Source organism: Salmo trutta, chromosome 25 (genome assembly GCF_901001165.1).
Source record: "Salmo trutta chromosome 25, fSalTru1.1, whole genome shotgun sequence".
Classification (NCBI taxonomy): domain Eukaryota; kingdom Metazoa; phylum Chordata; class Actinopteri; order Salmoniformes; family Salmonidae; genus Salmo; species Salmo trutta.
The window spans coordinates 21,544,446-21,567,606 of NC_042981.1; the positions used below are offsets into that span (position 1 = coordinate 21,544,446).

General features: G+C 45.9%; 1 protein-coding gene across 2 annotated transcripts in view; it reads left to right on the forward strand.

Annotated features, from left to right (window-relative positions):
* Positions 1–17,721, forward strand: part of LOC115162157 (homeobox protein Meis2) — a gene marked incomplete in the record, with an annotated part of 95,608 nt that extends 77,887 nt beyond the window's left edge. For both annotated transcript variants that reach the window (XM_029713185.1, XM_029713184.1), the window contains 4 exon segments: positions 6,390–6,448; positions 9,326–9,436; positions 9,982–10,080; positions 15,921–17,721. In XM_029713185.1, coding sequence (XP_029569045.1) covers positions 6,390–6,448; positions 9,326–9,436; positions 9,982–10,040 — 229 coding nt within the window.
* Positions 17,722–23,161: the final 5,440 nt, after the last annotated feature.

Sequence of the window (23,161 nt, forward strand, 5' to 3'; positions counted from 1 at the left end):
GGATGTGTGTATTCTGTGGATGTGTCTATTCTGTGGATGTGTCTATTCTGTGGTTGTGTCTATTCTGTGGATGTGTGTATTCTGTGGATGTGTGTATTCTGTGGATGTGTCTATTCTGTGGATGTGTGTGTGTTAGGAGAAGGTTTGGGAGTGTAGTCCCCCACTTCCACACATGGACACATGCCTCCCTCCATCCCTGCCTGCCATCCATCCCTTCAGTCCTCCCTCCATCCATCCCTGCCTGCCATCCATCCCTTCAGTCCTCCCTCCATCCATCCCTGCCTGCCATCCATCCCTTCAGTCCTCCTTCCATCCCTGCCATCCATCCATCCCTTCAGTCCTCCTTCCATCCCTGCCATCCATCCATCCCTTCAGTCCTCCTTCCATCCATCCCTGCCTGCCATCCATCCCTTCACTCCTCCTTCCATCCCTGCCATCCATCCCTTCACTCCTCCTTCCATCCCTGCCATCCATCCCTTCACTCCTCCATCCCTGCCTGCCATCCATCCCTTCAGTCCTCCCTCCATCCATCCCTGCCTGCCATCCATCCCTTCACTCCTCCTTCCATCCCTGCCATCCATCCCTTCACTCCTCCATCCCTACCTGCCATCCATCCCTTCCCTCCTCCCTCCCTCCTCCCTCCCTCCATCCCTCCCTGCCATCCATCCCTTCACTCCTCCTTCCGTCCCTGCCATCCATCCCTTCACTCCTCCTTCCGTCCCTGCCATCTATCCCTTCACTCCTCCTTCCATCCCTGCCATCCATCCCTTCCCTCCTCCCTCCCTCCCTCCCTCCCTCCCTCCCTCCCTCCCTCCCTCCCTCCCTCCCTCCCTCCCTCCCTCCCTCCCTCCCTGCCATCCATCCCTTCACTCCTCCTTCCATCCCTGCCATCTATCCCTTCACTCCTCCTTCCATCCCTGCCATCCATCCCTTCACTCCTCCATCCCTGCCTGCCATCCATCCCTTCCCTCCTCCCTCCCACCATCCCTGCCTGCCATCCATCCCTTCCCTCCTCCCTTCATCCCTGCCTGCCTGCCATCCATCCATCCCTTCCCTCCTCCCTCCATCTCTGGAGAATTCCTGCTGGTGTTGTTTTAAGCACACTCCATTAGCAGCTCATAAGAGGAGAGAAAACAGTGTTATCAGGCCTGGCTCTGATAATCTCAATTGGCTTTACTCAACCTGATAAAAGGTGCTCTGGGGCAGAGTGGGGCTTCGGTCGGTCAGCAACTCCCTCCCTCCCCGCTGCCCCTACCAGCCGCCTTACTGTGGCCACTTGTTCAGAGAATAAAAACAGAACCGTGTGTGTGTGTGGGGGGGGGGGTCAATCTTGGCAGCGACCCTGAGGGAAAATAATAGAATATCTATATACACTCAGTCGCCAGTTTATAAGGGACACCCATCTAGTACCGAATCCAACCCCCCTTTGCCTCCAGACCTGCCTGAATTCTTTGGGGCATGGATTCTATTCTCAGATACACTGTCACATTCAAACGTTGCTCAATTGGTATCGAGGGACCTAAAGTGTTCCAGGAAAACATTCCCCACACCATTACACCACCGCCACTGACCATGGACTCGCGCTGCTTAGGCCAAATCCTGACTCTGCCATCAGCGTGACGCAACAGGAACTGTGATTTGTAGGACCAGACAATGTTTTTCCACTCCTCAGTTGTTCAGTGTTGGTGATTGTGTGCCCACTGGATCCGCTTCTTCTTGTTTTTAGCTGATAAGAGTAGAACCCAGTGAGGTCGTCTGCTGCAATAGCCCATCCGTGATAAGGACCAAAGAGTTGTGTGTTTCGAGATGCCGTTCTGCACACCGCTGTTATACTGCGCTGTTATTTGCCTGTTTGTGGCCCACCTGTTAGCTTGCACAATTCTTGCCATTCTCCTTTGACCTCTCATCAACGAGCTGTTTTTGCACACAGGACTGCCGCTGACTGGATGTTTTTTGTTTGTTGCATCATTCTCGGCAAACACTAGACACCGTTTCTGAGGTACTGGAACCGGTGCACCAGGCACCAACGAGAATGGGCAAAACGACAATCGTTTAGCCGGTTCTAATGTTCAATTGAACAGTAACTGAATGCCTCAATGCCTGTCTGCCTGCTTTATATAGAAAGCCACAGCCACGTGACTCACTGTCTGTAGGAGCGAACCATTTTCCTGAATGGGGTGGTGTACCTAATAAACCGGCCACTGAGTGTATGTTTGTGTATGCTGCTGTGAAGAACTGTTTTCCCTACTCAAATGACCATGTTGGAACAGCATAATAGTCGAGTGTAGACAGCAACCAGATAGGAAAATAGTTTTGTGTATAGCTATGCAATACCTTTCATAAGAAGTACATATGAGCAACCGTTTAGTTGGATAAGATCAAAACATGTTCTAAATAGATCAGTAACTCAAACACACTGTTCCTTGTGCACTTTGTTATTCCTGGGGCTCTGTTTTCCCGTCACTGATCTGGAATGGGAATATTTAGCACCTGCAAGAAACATTCCTGATATTACGTGTTTATGGTTATGTCCCAGAATAGGTAAGAATCCACATGGTTATAATTTCCAAGTCGTGTGTGCCGTCTTGGGAGAAAGAAAAAAAGAGAGAGCAGGCCATATATTTTTGGCAGGCCTTGTTCTGTGAGCCTTGTTCTGTGAGCCTTGTTATGGGGGCCTTGTTCTGTGGGCCTTGCTCTGTGTGAGCCTTGTTATGGGGGCCTTGTTCTGTGGGCCTTGCTCTGTGGGCCTTGTTCTGTGGGCCTTGCTGTGAGCCTTGCTCTGTGGGCCTTGCTGTGAGTCTTGCTCTGTGTGAGCCTTGCTCTGTGAGCCTTGCTCTGTGGGCCTTGCTGTGGGCCTTGCTCTGTGTGGGCCTTGCTGTGAGCCTTGCTCTGTGTGAGCCTTGCTCTGTGAGCCTTGCTCTGTGTGAGCCTTGCTCTGTGTGAGCCTTGCTCTGTGAGCCTTGCTCTGTGTGAGCCTTGCTCTGTGTGAACCTTGCTCTGTGTGAGCCTTGCTCTGTGAACCTTGCTCTGTGTGAGCCTTGCTCTGTGTGAGCCTTGCTCTGTGTGAGCCTTGCTCTGTGTGAACCTTGCTCTGTGCGAGCCTTGCTCTGTTCGAGCCTTGCTCTGTGAACCTTGCTCTGTGTGAGCCTTGCTCTGTGTGAACCTTGCTCTGTGTGAACCTTGCTCTGTGTGAGCCTTGCTCTGTGTGAACCTTACTCTGTGTGAACCTTGCTCTGTGTGAGCCTTGCTCTGTTTGAGCCTTGCTCTGTGTGAGCCTTGCTCTGTGAACCTTGCTCTGTGTGAACCTTGCTCTGTGTGAGCCTTGCTCTGTGAACCTTGCTCTGTGTGAGCCTTGCTCTGTGTGAACCTTGCTCTGTGTGAGCCTTGCTCTGTGTGAGCCTTGCGCTGTGTGAGCCTTGCTCTGTGTGAGCCTTGCTCTGTTTGAGCCTTGCTCTGTGTGAACCTTGATCTGTGTGAACCTTGCTCTGTGAACCTTGCTCTGTGTGAGCCTTGCTCTGTGTGAGCCTTGCTCTGTTTGAGCCTTGCTCTGTGTGAACCTTGCTCTGTGTGAGCCTTGCTCTGTGAACCTTGCTCTGTGTGAGCCTTGCTCTGTGAACCTTGCTCTGTGTGAACCTTGCTCTGTGTGAGCCTTGCTCTGTGAACCTTGCTCTGTGTGAGCCTTGCTCTGTGTGAACCTTGCTCTGTGTGAGCCTTGCTCTGTGTGAGCCTTGCGCTGTGTGAGCCTTGCTCTGTGTGAGCCTTGCTCTGTTTGAGCCTTGCTCTGTGTGAACCTTGATCTGTGTGAACCTTGCTCTGTGAACCTTGCTCTGTGTGAGCCTTGCTCTGTGTGAGCCTTGCTCTGTTTGAGCCTTGCTCTGTGTGAACCTTGCTCTGTGTGAGCCTTGCTCTGTGAACCTTGCTCTGTGTGAGCCTTGCTCTGTGTGAACCTTGCTCTGTGTGAGCCTTGCTCTGTGAACCTTGCTCTGTGTGAGCCTTGCTCTGTGTGAGCCTTGCTCTGTGTGAACCTTGCTCTGTGTGAACCTTGCTCTGTGTGAGCCTTGCTCTGTGAACCTTGCTCTGTGTGAACCTTGCTCTGTGTGAGCCTTGCTCTGTGTGAACCTTGCTCTGTGTGAGCCTTGCTCTGTGAACCTTGCTCTGTGTGAGCCTTGCTCTGTGTGAGCCTTGCTCTGTGTGAACCTTGCTCTGTGTGAACCTTGCTCTGTGTGAGCCTTGCTCTGTGAACCTTGCTCTGTGTGAACCTTGCTCTGTGTGAGCCTTGCTCTGTGTGAACCTTGCTCTGTGTGAGCCTTGCTCTGTGAACCTTGCTCTGTGTGAGCCTTGCTCTGTGTGAACCTTGCTCTGTGTGAGCCTTGCTACACTCAGCTGGTGTAGATGCTGGAAGCCTGTCACTTTCCAAAGTACTGCAGGCGTAGTGACACTTCTGACAGTAAAGGTAGACGATAGACAGCCGAACATGCTCTTTTATGTCCCTCTAACTCATAGTGTGTGAGCCACAAACAGTTTAAACTGCTATTTACGATAGGTCCAAAAACAAAACCTCTCTTCACTAGATCACACATCACAGTCCCAAATCAACATTGATATGATCTAACTTTTCCTCTCTCTTTTCCCATGTAGACTAACGGCAGCGGGGTGGCAACAAGGTGGCAGGGTAGCCTAGTGGTTAGAGTGTTGGACTAGTAACTGAAAGGTTGCAAGTTCAAATCCCTGAGCTGAAAATTTACAAATCTGCTGTTCTGCCCCTGAACAAGGCAGTTAACCCACTGTTTCTAGGCCGTCATTGAAAATAAGAGTTTGTTCTTAACTGACTTGCCTAGTTAAATAAATAATAAATAACTGTCATTCCTCTGTCTGGGGCCAGCGGTACAGCCTATCTACTCTCTGGGTGCACCCTCGCAAATAAGCTTGCCTCCATCTCTTTTCCCAACTGTGCGTTTTGTCCATTTACCAATGTCACTTTGAGCGGGCAGATTACGCCCGTTTACATTAATAGGTGAAGGTAAAGGCAGGTATCAGGGGTTCATGGGGGATTAGGAACTCAAATTGGTTCCAGAACCTTCCCTTTTTTCCATCTAATGACCAGTCCTGTAGCGTTGCCTTCTCCACGTTCCAAAAACGTTACCTTTCTCTCTTTTTTATTCTTTGAAAAGGGGCTCCATGCTGGAATCACCCCATGATGATTTAAAACCTTCCTGTAATATCAACCACATGTGGGTACCTTTAGTGCTACCGAGCTCAGTCCTCTCTGACTTCTTAGTATGAGAGAGAGAGAGATAGAGAGGTACTAGATTTCAATATTTTATTTGATTTATTTAACCTTTATTTAACTAGGCAAGTCAGTTAAGAACAAATTCTTATTTACAATGACGGCCTACACCTGCCAAATCCTGGACGACGTTGGGCCAACTGTGCACCGCCCTATGGGACTCCCAATCACGGCCGGTTGTGATACAGCCTAGATGGAGATGGCCAGTTTAGGTAAAGCTGGCCCAGTCTGGGGTAGTGTAGCCAGCTTGTCTTTGACACGGCCCTGGGTCACTGCGTCCCGTTTGGGACTTTAAGAGGTTGCCCCTGGCTGGCAGTCACCTTCAGATGACCCCTTGGTCTTTACAGTGGAAAGCGGCGGGAGCAGAGAGGAGGATCGGGGAGGACTGCACAGGGAAGGCTTTGTGGAACTGCACTTATTCGTGGCTGTGGCGGTGATAAAACTTCACACAGCCTAATTGATGGGCTTGCTGACATAACAATACCTTGTGAAAGAGCCGAGTGGCCATGCCTGGTCCTCATTTATAGACAGCTGGACGGGGAGCACAACCCCCCGCAATGAAAAGAGAGAGCGAGAGATAGAGAGAGAGTTGGGGGTGGACAAATGAAAGGAACCATTTGTATGTTGCCACTTGCGAACGTATATTATTTTGAATGTCTAATGAGTGATAACACGCGAGGAATAACATGTTTATAGGGTGTGCGTGTGTGTTAATGTGTGTGAGAGAGAGTTGTTACATAGCCTACTGAGTGGTCTAGTTTCTCAGTGGCATGGCTGCTTCACCATAGCACACACTTAATGCCTGTGGAATGCTTTCCCGGTCTCCATAGCAACCAAATGTAATCAAAAGCTTTATTAAACAAGGGAAATAGATCATAAGGGGCATTAAAAGAAAACCTTGTCGGGTTTCCAAGTCTGCTCACAATCACCCTTTTGTTGTTGCTGTATCTGTTTTGATTGGCTCTCTAAGAGCCAGTGGCTAATGTTGTTACTAAGTCATGCAAAACTGTGTAGTTGTGTTGCGGTTTCTGATGAATTCTCATGTTGGTGAATGCTGTGTGATTGAAAGTGTTCTTCTCCTCTCTTCTCTCTTCTCTCCCAGGTTCATTAACGCCAGGAGAAGAATAGTACAGCCCATGATTGACCAGTCAAATCGAGCAGGTAAGAAAGTCTACTCCACATATCTGTTCCTCTTTTTCCAGAAACACCAGCTCTTCCAGTTGATGTACTGTGATACACATCATGCCTACTAGCCTGGAGAATCCCCAGCCCCCCTACTACCACCATACACACACACACACACACACACACACACACACCACACCCTATCTTCTTATTGTCTCAATGGGAAGTGTGTGGTGGTGGCGCTATCTGTTAGTTGATTGCCTGTAATTGCCGATATCCTAATCTAACACTGAGAGGTGCTTTAGCAACACGTTCTCTCTCTGTGAATTGCTAATTGGGCACAAGAGAAGCTCCAGGAATGCTTGGAGCATTTTGGTATCTACTTTGTGTTTTTTAACTCACTCAATTCCCAAGTGTCAGTCCTCTTGCTGTTGCTGCTCTGTATTCACTTAGCCCAGATTTGAAATATCAAGGGTCCTATATGTGATTGTATTAAACGTCATCATTTCAATTTAGTAATTGTGGGCAATTAATTCATTCTGGTCATGAAAAACTACCTAACGGATGAAAATGAGTTTAATATGATCCATTGATCTCTGATTTCTGTCTGGACGCCCTACTTAGGGAGAGATTTTGTATTTTGTATTTATTATGGATCCCCACTCTTCCTGGGGCCCGGCAAAATTAGGGCAATTTTAATACAATTTTAAAAACATTACAATGCATGCATTACAGTTTTCACAACACACTAAGTGTGTGCCCTCAGGCCCATACTCCACTACCACATATCTACAACACAAAATCATTTTCCATTCCTCTGAAAAGGATTATAAGGAAGGGTTCATATTGCAAATTGATCAGGCATTGATTTTCTATATCTACAATGGTCAGACGACAAAAAGCACTGAAAGATTAAGTCGTAAACATGCCACTCTAGAATCGAGCAAATAATCCGGACAGGAATTTATGTAGCCACCCTAGGCCGTATCGACTGTAACATTACTAAGGAAAAACGCCACATAATTTGTCTTTGAGGGAGAAAAGCTTTTTGTTGATTAGCTCGCTCCAAATCTAGAGAGAGACCCACAAATTGGGGAGGAGATTGTGCAAATTAAGTTAACCAATTATTGAAATGAGACGCGCCTTTCCGAATCTCAGTACAATTATTGTGGTTTGTTGGGAATATCTGAGAGAGAGGAGAGAAGAGAGAGACAGAGAGCGTGTGTTTAGAGTGTGGCAATCAGTAATCTCTCTGAAGACAGCATGACTAAAAGCTTCCCCTAATCTTCAATTTGACAGATTACTCCAGATTAGGCTGTTTAGTCCAGGAATATGCTGTTTGCTACAGACTCCAGAATACTCTTACTGAATAGGGCTAATAATATGGGCTGGCGCCATGACATGCCGATCCTTCACTGGGGGGTGGGGGTGGCAAATTATGACCTAATTTGATTACTACAGTGGACAGTATTATGATGTTAGAATAATATTTTTATATGAATCTTATTTGTAAATAATGATCATGATCAGTCGTTTCACCTTCGCTGTAATCTGGAGATTTTAAGTCATTTGAATTTGCAGGGGTAGATAATGACAATTGCAGGGGGGTAAATAGTGATGTTTGTGCCAATGCTGTCCCATAACGTGTCTCTGTCCATGAAATAACATCCCTGTTGCTTGGGGAATGGCTGGTGATGGTCTTGACAGAACATGCTGATCTTGTCAAACTGCATCCTTTTGTCAGTTAGAGAACAATGCATTACTCCTTCTTTTGTCTAATGCTACAGTGTGTGTGTCTACTCATACTGCATGTGTTTGTCTAATGCTAAAGTGTGTGTGTCTACTCATACTGCATGTGTTTGTCTAATGCTACAGTGTGTGTGTCTACTCATACTGCATGTGTTTGTCTAATGCTACAGTGTGTGTGTCTACTCATACTGCATGTGTTTGTCTAATGCTACAGTGTGTGTGTCTACTCATACTGCATGTGTTTGTCTAATGCTACAGTGTGTGTGTCTACTCATACTGCATGTGTTTGTCTAATGCTACAGTGTGTGTGTCTACTCATACTGCATGTGTTTGTCTAATGCTACAGTGTGTGTGTCTACTCATACTGCATGTGTTTGTCTAATGCTACAGTGTGTGTGTCTACTCATACTGCATGTGTTTGTCTAATGCTACAGTGTGTGTGTCTACTCATACTGCATGTGTTTGTCTAATGCTACAGTGTGTGTGTCTACTCATACTGCATGTGTTTGTCTAATGCTACAGTGTGTGTGTCTACTCATACTGCATGTGTTTGTCTAATGCTACAGTGTGTGTGTCTACTCATACTGCATGTGTTTGTCTAATGCTACAGTGTGTGTGTCTACTCATACTGCATGTGTTTGTCTAATGCTACAGTGTGTGTGTCTACTCATACTGCATGTGTTTGTCTAATGCTACAGTGTGTGTGTCTACTCATACTGCATGTGTTTGTCTAATGCTAAAGTGTGTGTGTCTACTCATACTGCATGTGTTTGTCTAATGCTACAGTGTGTGTGTCTACTCATACTGCATGTGTTTGTCTAATGCTACAGTGTGTGTGTCTACTCATACTGCATGTGTTTGTCTAATGCTACAGTGTGTGTGTCTACTCATACTGCATGTGTTTGTCTAATGCTACAGTGTGTGTGTCTACTCATACTGCATGTGTTTGTCTAATGCTACAGTGTGTGTGTCTACTCATACTGCATGTGTTTGTCTAATGCTAAAGTGTGTGTGTCTACTCATACTGCATGTGTTTGCATGTCATGCATCAGTCATGGTGGACATAATGTGTTGCAGTATGTTTGGGCTGGAGCTGGGACAATAAGCTGATTGTGTGGTTTGTCTTCCCCCCCCCCCTCGTGTCCATGTTTTGACTACAATCAGGTTTTCTTCTTGATCCTTCAGTGAGTCAAGGAGCAGCGTACAGTCCGGAGGGCCAGCCCATGGGCAGCTTTGTACTGGACGGCCAGCAGCACATGGGGATCCGGCCAGCTGGTAAGCCCCCCCCCCCCTCCTCCTCCTGTCCTGCATACTGTATACTAGTCACTGTGCTGTGTATGTTTAGTCACCAATGCACCCCCTGTGACTGTATGACTACTGACAGCAACACACACCAACCCCTCTAGCCCTGGAAATGTCACACCAGCACTGACTACTGTGCTGTACATGGCAGCATCATCAACCCAATTACTAACCAATGTCACAAAACTACTGATGATATCACTGCATCTTAATAAAGTTCACTTACTCAGTCAACTCCACCCTCCTCTCTCAACTCCCTTAGGTATCACTGTTTATCTCCATTTGCTTGTCTCTCTTTTCACCCATCTCTATAACATGACATAAATCTTCGTAACGAACGGGGAGATTTGTGGAGACTAACATTTGTAGACACTTCACTACTGCACCTTCTCTTCCTCTTCCTCTCTGTAACCAATCCTTCCTTCTACCTACCAGGATGTCTATCTGCTCTGACCTGTCTGTCATTCCACCTTTGACCTTCTGCTGACCTTTTCTCTGACGTGTTTCTCCTCTTCTAGGGCCTATGAGTGGAATGGGGATGAATATGGGCATGGATGGGCAATGGCACTACATGTAACCTCCATCTTGTAAAGCAAAACGCAAAGAAAAAGGGGGAAGTAAGTACAACTGGGCTTTATTTCTCAAACCTCTGGGCTTGTGGTTTTAACCCACAATCCCCCTTACTCCACCACGATCCCCCTTACTCCACCACGATCCCCCTTACTCCACCACGATCCCCCTTACTCCACCACGATCCCCCTTACTCCACCACGATCCCCCTTACTCCACCACGATCCCCCTTACTCCACCACAATCCCCCTTACTCCACCACAAACCCCCTTACTCCACCACGATCCCCCTTACTCCACCACGATCCCCCTTACTCCACCACAATCCCCCTTACTCCACCACGATCCCCCTTACTCCACCACGATCCCCCTTACTCCACCACGATCCCCCTTACTCCACCACAATCCCCCTTACTCCACCACAAACCCCCTTACTCCACCACGATCCCCCTTACTCCACCACAATCCCCCTTACTCCACCACAAACCCCCTTACTCCACCACAAACCCCCTTACTCCACCACGATCCCCCTTACTCCACCACGATCCCCCTTACTCCACCACAATCCCCCTTACTCCACCACAAACCCCCTTACTCCACCACGATCCCCCTTACTCCACCACGATCCCCCTTACTCCACCACAATCCCCCTTACTCCACCACAATCCCCCTTACTCCACCACGATCCCCCTTACTCCACCACAATCCCCCTTACTCCACCACAATCCCCCTTACTCCACCACAATCCCCCTTACTCCACCACGATCCCCCTTACTCCACCACGATCCCCCTTACTCCACCACGATCCCCCTTACTCCACCACAATCCCCCTTACTCCACCACAATCCCCCTTACTCCACCACAATCCCCCTTACTCCACCACAAACCCCCTTACTCCACCACAATCCCCCTTACTCCACCACAATCCCCCTTACTCCACCACAAACCCCTTACTCCACCACGATCCCCCTTACTCCACCACGATCCCCCTTACTCCACCACGATCCCCCTTACTCCACCACAATCCCCCTTACTCCACCACAATCCCCCTTACTCCACCACGATCCCCCTTACTCCACCACGATCCCCTTACTCCACCACAATCCCCCTTACTCCACCACAATCCCCCTTACTCCACCACAATCCCCCTTACTCCACCACAAACCCCCTTACTCCACCACAATCCCCCTTACTCCACCACAATCCCCCTTACTCCACCACAAACCCCCTTACTCCACCACGATCCCCCTTACTCCACCACGATCCCCCTTACTCCACCACGATCCCCCTTACTCCACCACAATCCCCCTTACTCCACCACAATCCCCCTTACTCCACCACAATCCCCCTTACTCCACCACAATCCCCCTTACTCCACCACAATCCCCCTTACTCCACCACAAACCCCCTTACTCCACCACGATCCCCCTTACTCCACCACGATCCCCCTTACTCCACCACGATCACCCTTACTCCACCACAATCCCCCTTACTCCACCACAATCCCCCTTACTCCACCACAATCCCCCTTACTCCACCACAATCCCCCTTACTCCACCACAATCCCCCTTACTCCACCACAAACCCCCTTACTCCACCACGATCCCCCTTACTCCACCACGATCCCCCTTACTCCACCACAATCCCCCTTACTCCACCACAATCCCCCTTACTCCACCACAAACCCCCTTACTCCACCACGATCCCCCTTACTCCACCACAATCCCCCTTACTCCACCACAATCCCCCTTACTCCACCACAAACCCCCTTACTCCACCACGATCCCCCTTACTCCACCACAATCCCCCTTACTCCACCACAATCCCCCTTACTCCACCACAAACCCCCTTACTCCACCACGATCCCCCTTACTCCACCACGATCCCCCTTACTCCACCACAATCCCCCTTACTCCACCACAATCCCCCTTACTCCACCACAATCCCCCTTACTCCACCACAATCCCCCTTACTCCACCACAATCCCCCTTACTCCACCACAAACCCCCTTACTCCACCACGATCCCCCTTACTCCACCACGATCCCCCTTACTCCACCACAATCCCCCTTACTCCACCACAATCCCCCTTACTCCACCACAATCCCCCTTACTCCACCACAATCCCCCTTACTCCACCACAAACCCCCTTACTCCACCACAATACCCCTTACTCCACCACAATCCCCCTTACTCCACCACAATCCCCCTTACTCCACCACAAACCCCCTTACTCCACCACAATCCCCCTCCCATCCCCACCCTAATTTTACAACAACCTCCCCCACAGCAACCCCCTTGACAACCAGTGAGTGTGGTTGGTGTAGCATGGTGCTTTAAGGGGCGGAAGGGGGGTAAGGAAGGGGGGTTAGCTAGCTACTGAAAGATGAATAGAAGGACTGGGAATAGTGGGAGTTGCCGCCATGCCGTGAAGCTTTCTCCTGTTGGTCCCTGGGAGAGAGAGGGGGGACTTGTGGCGCCAGCCCAGACAACAGAAAAACAACCAGCACAACCAACAACCAAGGTCTTGCTAGCATGGCATGTACCGACACCACACATTCATTTATCCCAACAGGGCCATCTCTCTCCCCATCTCTGACAGCCAATGCAAATGTTGGACATTTAGGGAAAAAATAACATCTCCAGAGGCAGGGTCTGACGGGGAGAAATTAAGCAGGCTCCAGTGAAGCGATAAAGAAGGAGAAGTGAAACTGTCCTCTGAGTGACATAAATCTGTCTTGGGAACGATTGATGCCCAAATTATCTTATATGCAAAGACGGGAGCGCCGCAGTACATTACGGTCCTCGGGCGAGATATACGAGCCGTGGGTGATCCTTCACTGGGGGGTGGGGGTGGCAAGTCGGGGAGCGAGGGGAGGGGACCTGTGTGTTTTGATTATTTTTTACTGGAGGGGGCATTGACTAGCCCCGTCATGAGACACACAGAGACAGAGCAAAGAGAGACACAGAGATACATTTAAAGGACCCGAGACTCTCTCTCACACACAGACACACACACACACACACACACACACTGTCTGATTAATCCTGGCCATTCCGCCTTCCACTAGCCAGAGCGCTGACATTTGAAAAATCAAGACGTATCACATCCCAACGGCGGCGGGGCAGAAGAGATTTTATTTAACACCCAAACTCCTTTGCCCAGCGAGGCACAATATAATGACACTTACCTTGATTAAAAGAACCCTTTATATGTAAATTGAGCCTGGAATTTCCGAAGAGTCACCAAAGCCCATTTCTCTCCTCTTTTTTTCTCCCTCTCTCATCTCATCCCTCTCTCATCTCATCCCTCTCTCATCTCATCCCCTCCTGTCTTTGCTAATGGCATCAGGGATAAAAAACCTTCGGGAAGCAATGTTCCCTAAAACAGACACAGAGACAACATTTGCTCAGCTTGGATAATTCTTAATATAGGCTATATAATTTTGAGACTATTCAATTACATAACATATTTTATGCTTCATGACCAATTACATTAATAGCTTAATACAGAGGAATATTATCATTTTCTGATTTGATTACGCCGCCAAACAATATGGTATATTTGGTACTTAATTATCGCCAGCCATTGAGCAGGCCTGCTCTGCCAGAACAGGACAGAACTGAACAGAATGGGAAGAAAGATAGAGAGAGAGTGTGGGGGGAGAGGAGAGGAGAGAGAGAGAGAGAGAGAGAGAGAGAGAGAGAGAGAGAGAGAGAGAGAGAGAGAGAGAGAGAGAGAGAGAGAGAAAGAGGGAAAGAGAGAGAGAGAGACCAGTCTCACCATTATTGTCTTCAGATGATTTGACCACTCCTGTTAATAAAGGGGGGCCCACAGATCTACTTAACAGAATGACTGCAGCTTACAAGACTGGAGATTACCATCTTACAGTGTCAAAAACATCTGTTGGGCCTTTTAACAGGAGCCGCTCCAGGTTATATGGAGGTGAGGGCACCCCTCGCACAGCCCTTGCCATACACCCCAGCCCTGCCCAGCCCAACCCATCATGTCCAGATTGAATTACTTATTTTATGACCCCGTAGTGAGGTTTTAAGAGAGCACTGCGACAAACTTGTGAATTTCCAATGAACTAGACGTGGATAGTAGGAGGGTAGTGAGTATTAGAAAATGGCACCTTGCTTTCAGCCAATGAGATTGGTCATTAATCTTGGCCTCTGCTGTCCTGTTTTCTCCCTCGCTACCTTCTCAACTTGCTGGGCCCTCCTCTGTCATTTCTTAATTGCGGTGTACTAAGGTGGAGGAATGTGGAGAGTGAACATGCCTGGTGACCTTGTGGCGACCACTCTCCCTCACCCCTCCCTCCCAAGCAGGGTTAATCCCCCAAGGGTTCACATTACAAAGCAGGCCTATCCAGGCCCCACTGGCTCCAGCACCAGAAGTATCCCACCCCAGACCCACGCCTGCTCTCCCCTGCTTCTCTCCAGGGTCCAGGCCTTTGGACCAGTCCTGTTCCCATACTCCAGTCCCAGGCCACAGGGCCCCCCACCACCACTACCTTTCCCCTGGTCTGCAGACAACAAACATACCCCTGAATACCCAAACAGAGGCACCACTGAGCAGGCTTCTGTTTCCACCAACCAGGCACAGAGTGAGGGGATGCCAACATGCTGGGGTCTCCACACACATCAGCACAGGGCCCTACTCTCCATACCAAGGGGTATCACATCAGCACAGGGCCCTACTCTCCATACCAAGGGGTATCACATCAGCACAGGGCCCTACTCTCCATACCAAGGGGTATCACATCAGCACAGGGCCCTACTCTCCATACCAAGGAGTATCACATCAGCACAGGGCCCTACTCTCCATACCAAGAGGTATCACATCAGCACAGGGCCCTACTCTCCATACCAAGGAGTATCACATCAGCACAGGGCCCTACTCTCCATACCAAGGGGTATCACATCAGCACAGGGCCCTACTCTCCATACCAAGAGGTATCACATCAGCACAGGACTCTCCATACCAAGAGGTATCACATCAGCACAGGGCCCTACTCTCCATACCAAGAGGTATCACATCAGCACAGGACTCTCCATACCAAGAGGTATCACTTCAGCATATTCCTCCCTCTCCTCCCTACCTCCTTTTTCTCCCTCCCTCTCTTCCTCTCTACATCTCTCTCTCCCTCCTTTTATCTCTCTGTTGCCTCTGTTTCTTGCTATCTCTGTGCTTTAGCTGTTGTTGTCATTATACTCTTAAACCTACGCTCCTCCTCTTCCAAGAGCAGCACTTTGTTTTGGTTAAAAGTGCCTCTTATTGGAGGGGAAATCACAAAGCCTTGAATGCTGTTCTTAGACTGGCGTGTTGTTATAGTTAAATGGGCTCTAAATTATTTAATAACTTCTTTAATGGGTTTTAAATCAAATATGTTCGCAGTAGTGCGTCCCCCTGAGAAAACGCCTCTATTTGGGTTGTCACTACATTCAGTGGGGGAATTGACTCTTCTGCCTGTAAAAGTATTAGTATTGCTAACATCAATACGGCTGCTAGCTTCACATCCTCCAGGACGATTGTGTCTGGATGGTTGGAGATCACTTTCCAACCTGATGACTGACCATGACATTGTACTGACATTGTAACGGACTCTCAATCACCTAAAATAGAGTGATAAAATAGCTTTTTTAGCACCTAGAAACAACATTTTGGAAGTAGCTTTGGACTTTTGGGGCATGTGTAATCCTAAATGTAGTTAGTATGTTATTTGACTTAATTTTTACACCACAAAATGAGCTCACTTTACACAAGGTATAAATTAAAGTTTTATTTTATGCCAGAGTCACGAAATTTGGAATTCAGTAGTACATTTTTTTTATACTTTTAATACGTTTTTAACCCTCCCTCTCTCTCTCTCTCTCTCATCTCAGGGCTTCAAGGCATGCCAGGGGAGTACGTACCTCAGAGTGGTCCTATGGGCATGCGCATGGCCCCGCAAAGTTACACCCCTCCTCATCAGATGACCCCTCACCCCACCCAGCTTCGACACGGACCCTCCCTCCACCCCTAACTGCCCGGCCCCCACCACCTTCATCACACCCACCATCCCCATCACCCAGCCATGCTGATGCACGGAGGACCACCCTCTCACCCAGGAATCACCATGTCTGCACATAGCCCCCGCCACCCCCCGCTGTGCCCCATTGACCCCAGCACTGGAGGACAAGGCCTGGACATCCGCGCCCAATTGTATAAGGGAACTTTACTACCACAATGACGTCAACCTCATCAACAACAACAACAGCAGCTACTATGAGAAAAAAACATCAACAACAACAACCCTACAACAAAGCTATTTTCAGAAAACATTTCAGAATAAAAGCGCAAAGCCTTTTGACCGGAATTAGACATTAAAAACAGAATTCCAGATGAGCTGTGATGATTTTTTTCTTCTTCTTTTTTTTTTACTTGTCAATTTTGTTACTTTCATCCAAATGGAGGACCAAGCTGACATAAACACTTTGTAAAGTCTTGGACTTTTGTTAAAGATAAACAGAAGATGTTCTGACAACGGACACGTGCAAACACGGACTCGCACACAAACGCAAGACACACACATGCAAACACAGTACCCACTCTCTCCAGTGACACGTTCAACTCGTTTTCTAATGAAATCACTCTGGAAAATTGAGAGAAAAAAAGAAGAAAAGATTCCCAAGAGTTATAACTACTGTAGTATAAAAATTATAGAAACAAAGTTAAAACTTGTGCATTTTTCGTTGATCACTCAATTTGTTTCCTGAGCTAGTTATAGAATAAAAGGTTAACCCTTTCTCTCACACTGTGTGTGCTCCTTCCTGGAGGAGAAACTGTCTCGGCGGCACAGCAGCACTATTAAAAAGAAAAGATGGAACATCTCAACAACGGACTCCCATTCGCTCCCAACCAGAGCAACAGGGTAGAACAGGCGCTGTCCCCCATAGAGAACAGGGCATGGTGGGAAAAGGCTGCTAAATGACACCTGATCTCTCCAGAAGATTCAGTTTTAAAATGTTTCATGCCCCTCTTTTTGTTGGTTCATGAATGAATGTTGCCCTGTAGGTATATAAAAACAAGTTCTTAGTTTGAATTGCCCAAGCACTGGATTGTGTTGGTTTTATACATTTTTATTTGATTTTATTTTTTTGTATCCTGGACTCTCATTGACAGAGCCTATTGAAGGAAGCTAGTGGAAAAGCAGCATCCTACTCTGCTTCTTTGCCTCTGGATAAACATACTTGCCATATGGACAATACTGACACAATGGTGGATTCTTTGGCACTGGGAGAAACAATTGATGGTTGATGCACCAAAAAACATAAAAAATACAAAATGACAAAAAAATAACTTAAATTATGAACTCAAAGCTTTGGGAAAAAGCTAAGAGAATATTGCAACAGACTTCGTACAGAGTTCAGTCTATTAATTGTTTCATGTTAGATATTCTATGTGTTTACCTCAATTGAAAAAGAATGTTTTTGCTAGTTTCAGATCTGCTGTGGCATTGATATTGTATGTCCATGAATTCCTTCCTTTTTCAGCACGTGTTCCTCACTAGATGATACAATGCCATCTCCCTTAAGCTTTGTCAAAAATACATTATTAAATACTTGTATGAGGACTGTGACGTAATGTTTAAAAGGTGTTCAGTCACAAATGCTGTAATAAATATTTCATTTTTGATTTTTGTTAGATTTGTGTGTGCTGTGTGTTACGAACATAACTAAGAGTAATGGTAATTAAGCCTACATAGTAATGGATTTATATTTATTATATATTATATATTATTATTATTATTATTACAAAGTTATCATGGTAATGGTTCTGACAGAAAATGGTTAACAAAGTTACTAAATAGCTATATCAATATTAGGGTAATGCTATAAAGCGCGATTGTTCATTCAAAGACAGTGCATTTCTACACACTTAGGTTACCTTACCCGTCAAAGTTTATAGTTGCAAACCCCCCAAGGGAGTGGTGCCACTTTAGTGGAATGAAGAAAGAAATGCAACCTGGCGACCTGTTGCAACAAAAGAAATGAATCATTTCAAATGAATGTTAAATCTGTGTTTTAATTGTATTTGCAAGGGTTTGCTTTGTCAGAAACACAAATATGGCATGATTTTTTGTTTTTCATTATTATGTCAGTGGAAATGGAGATGCAAAACCTTGGATTTGCATGCCTTCCCATTTGAGTTGAGTTTTAAACGGATAATCGATTTCGATAGCATACAGTTCAACATATTTACCATAACCTCAGTTTTACCATTGGCTTCAAACAATAGAATATGCATTTGTCCCTTACCTTTTGCTGCAGCCTTTTCTAACTGACAACATACAAGTGCTGCAAGTGACTATTTCCGCCGCTTTACAGCGACCCCTGACGGCGTAATCTGAATCGCTCACGGGTTCATTGATAATCTTTTGATATCTCTTTGCCAGTGTTTGCTCGCGGCCATAGAAGTCATAGCCTTAAACCAGAAATGACTATCTCTCTGTCTTTCAGGATGAAATCTTTCTGCCTTTCAGATAAGGGATTTAACTCCAACAATGCTGTAATGGCTGGGTTTATTTTTACCCTCCTGTCCATAATGCTATTGTAAAACGTAGTGGATTGTGTTACATTTTTCTTCCACACATTGAAAGCAGTTGATAATAATAATAATAATATTAATACATCGTTTTTTTTATTAGGCTATAGGAAAATCTGTATTAGGAAGGTCACTACACAAAACCCTTGTTTTGTTCTTCAAATGGTCTACTGTAGAGAACTGTTAGAGCTATAGGGTTTCTCCGTTTTAACTCCGCCGCTCAGCACTGTCTGTAGCCTGTAGGTGAGTGACGTCTAGGGAGGGCATGGGGTCGTTGAGCCAGAACAAGCATAGGGCTGGTGGAAAGGGGGGAAATATTATGTTGACTTTTATTGCAACTTACTACCTTCGAAATGCCTTACAGTCGTGATCCTGACGCAAAACAAAAATTGCCCTGTGATTTTAAAGATTTTTTCTTATCCGTTTTCCAATTGCTGAATAATCTTCGCCTGATTTATCTAATTTCTAATAATTCATTATTCCTATGAAATTATTGTGATAAGGGATATTATTAGGTTCTTGTTATCATATTGTTTGGTATATTTATTTTATTCCCTCAAGCGTGCAGCCTCCAAGACTTTCAGAGTTGAAAAAGTGAAAATAAGAAATAATTTACAAATGGAAGATTGCGTTGGTAATAGACTACAACTAGTGGCATGAGTATTTCGATATTACAGGAATAAAAATATGTAGGCCTATATTGAAACATAAACAAAATAACAAATAATCCAGTAAATATGCAAAATATCCAAACATCATTGTTTTAAAACTGCGTCAAATTAAGATACAAAAACACCTTTCTGAGCATTTGACAGGTTGGACAAACTGTTAAGTTTTCATCCGCGTTCACAACGCATTTGATGATGTACCATCGGAATTGTTTAAAAGCTTATAAACGTATTTTAGCATCCTATTATGTGGATGAACGGAAGGAAGAAGCCCTCCGTTTTGTGTGAAGATCATCTGATCTAAAAGAGAAAAAATGCCTTGATTATAGTGGATGGTGGTAGTGGGGGAGGGGGGGTAATATTAATAGTTTTTTCTCCTTCTTCCCCCTTTCTCCATTTTCGAGGAGACAGAAGGTAGATTGCCTCTGCTGTTTCCCTTTGCCGATTCGGTGTGACAGGAATGATGGATGATCCAGCCGAGCTAAACAACACCGCCCCTTCATCTCCTCCCTGTCAAAGCTAGTTCGGGTACTACTGCAGGAATAAAATAAGGAATAGTCCCCCTGCACTGGTCTCTCTGCACAACACAAAACCACCTTCCCAGACCGTGTTCCTCTCCTCTCCCGTCTCAGACAACGATATTAAATGTCCGCAATACCCTGCAGAACACGACGCCGTTGCTGGCTGTGTGTACCCAGGCAACGCGTTAATAAAGCCCTAACCTTCTGATAATATCGTCTCTTATAGAGCACCTTGAAAAGTAGCTTCTTCCATCTGCAACACTGGCTCGGGATTTGGGCTCTTCGGAGTGAGTCTGAAGAAATAGGCTACAAAATGCCATTGCTACTAAGATGTTTTTTTTGTGCAAATAAAACCGTATTTTATTCACGGTTGTGTGTCAGGTTATACCTACATTGCTCTAAGTTTGTAGCTTTCTTCTTTCTAAAACGCTGCATTGTAAGTGGGTGCGCGTGAGTGGTGGGGCTATGCAGCTGGCCTCCCAAAGATGGCTTGCTTTGGAAAGAGTTTTTTATTTAGGGCGGGTTTCTATCTCTCTGTGTGTTTTTGTTTTATTTGAATGCTGACCTCCTTTTTGAACATTTCAGCAGTTCTCTCTTTTTGCCATAAGGTGTTTCTATGACTACGTTGTGTATTTGAGCGGGTCAGAGGCAGGGGTCCGCTGGGGAAAAGGCCGCATTTCGGTGATCATTTATCATTGTCAACCGCATAATGATTCTCCCTGCAGTCCCCTATTGATGAGGATAATTACATTAGCTCGGACTGACTGATCAATAAAGGACGGGGAAAATGGTTTATTATAGCACACGGAAAAGGATTGTGGAGGCCAAGGGACGCTTCCCACAGGGAACAGACGTCGATTCAACGTCTATTCCACGTTGTTTCAACGTAATTTCATTTAAATTGGGGCGGCAGGGTAGCCTTGTGGTTAGAGCGTTGGACTAGTAATAAAAAGGTTGCAAGTTCAAATCCCCGAGTTGACAAAATACAAATCTGTCGTTCTGCCCCTGAACAGGCTGTTAACCCACTGTTCCTAGGCCGTTATTGAAAAGCCTTGCCTAGTAAGGGAATAGGATGGGCTATCGAGTTGGATTGCGTTGGAGATATTGTTTGATTGCTTGGCTGTGACTAGAGATATTTTAATCGTATCTCCTGTTGGATCACGAGGATGCCAAAATATTTGATTTATCAATATGTTGTCTAAAAATGAGATGTACACGCTTTCATTTACCGTTGGTCTTGAATGCGTTTCTAAACAGTTTCCAACACAATATAAAATACTTTTCATTTGGTTGAAAAACAATCTTTCGCAGGCCTTGTCATACATGCTGTTTTACTGTGAAGTGTGTGTTTTCACAGTGTTTGGATACGAAGGAGGAGAGGGATGTGTTCAAATACTCAGCATAGTCATTTATCAGCATATGCATACAGTGAGTGTATCTCTTTCCGTGTGTGTGTGTGTGTGTTTTAATTGTCAACAATTTATCCCCTGCAGGAATGTTGCTAACTCTTTCTCCTAATTCTCCATGCCACCTCCCATTTACGCTTGATGAACGCATCTGCTGAAGACAGCTCCCTACAACCTATTTATCATGTATGATATTTTCACACCACTACTGTATTCGAATAAAAGCGTTCCTTTCCTTTATTTTAACAGTGCCTACAGCAAGAAAAAGAAACCCCACACATTTACAGCAAGCCATTTTTATTTGAAGTAAGAAAGAAATAGGCCTATAGCCTAAAATAAAATATACTTAAATACAGCAATGTCGGCAACACAGTAATAATACGACTAATATAATTAAAATGATGACATCAACATTTATATCATAATACCCATTGATAATGATGTGCCTAATAATCGTTTTGTAAATAATAGGCCTAGTTTTTCTTCAGAAATGTGCTTAAAATCATACCATTACAGGCTACAGTAAATAAATAAAAATCACCAATCGTGCATTGTAATTCAGAAGCATGATTATAATGAGATAACTAAATGACTATTGACTAGTGAGTTTCATCAGACAGTCAGGTCTTCACCACTGCCACAATATCCCAAGCTGCATCCCACTGACTACACGCAGCCTAAATAGTAAATACTTAAAAGGCCATTCGTAATCTATGGGTGAGAGGAAACATGCATCAGAATTATGTTGTGGAAAAGGAGAGAAAACTAACGATGGGGTTTTCTGTTTCAGGGGGAAATCACATTAATAACTAGCAGGCTAATGTTGAGGACTTTTTGCGCTTGGCCGCTTTTTTGAATCAGAGCCGATTTCTTTACACTCCAGTGGCGCTTGTCTTCTTAAAACTGAGAGACAGATTGAGCTCTCCCCCTCCTCCTCTCTAAAACTTAATGAATTACATTTTTGTAATTAGTTAAATAACATAGCTAAAGGGGGCAGAATTGGCAATAGAAAACTGCAGTGCAATGGTCATGCAGTGCAATGGTCATTCTAGTCGGTGCGTTGGGGAAATAGAAGGGGATTTGCACGTGTGAGTGGAGAATGAATAAAGCCCAATAAAGGAAAAAAACTGGGAGTTTAGTTAAGCCGCGAGGTGCAGCTCAAGCCTTTATATTTGAATAAGTTTACATTTAATTAAGCCAGCCTAGGGCCGGACGATCTGATATTTCCTCATTAGGTTGCCTTCCCCAACGCTGAGCGTTACATGGGCTTAAAGGTTGTCAACATTTGACCAGTTTTCCACTGAAATAATCACGGTTTGTAGCTCGAGGATTTAACTCGGCAAATAAATCTAGCCTCATTCGGCGGAACTAACAGGCGCACAAATGTTTATATTTCGTCGTCCCTAACTTGCCTTTATGTATAATTCTTACACTTATTTGAACAAAAAACCTTAGATACCTTGCGGGGAGCTTAGGGCAGCAAAGTGAGACATTTCATGAGAACTGTAAATAACAGAAGGGCGCTGCAGGAAAAAGGAGAGAGAGAGAGGGGGGATGAAGAGACAAGGAGAGAGGGAAAGAGGATGGAGGGCAGAGAGCAGGGACAAGCAGCAAGAGAGATTCCCCCATGTTTATCGAGTCGGCTACAAGCGGACGCCTGGGCACTGTGCTACAACATCATGGCGACCCCTTCTGGAAGAGAAAATCATGCGTTCCCTTGGAATGCACTGAGCTGCGTTCCTCCTTCCTCCCTAGACACGTATTCATTCTAACATGTTGAATTGGCCTACGCTATATTCATGCATTTAGTGATGGTATATCGAAAAGCTTACAACATATTGGAAATCCCTTGAAAATGATATACTTGCAATTGTTTTTGTATATTCGCTCTTGAGAGTTCATACTTTTTGCTATAGCCTAGTGGATTTGAAATCCAGGTGCTTGC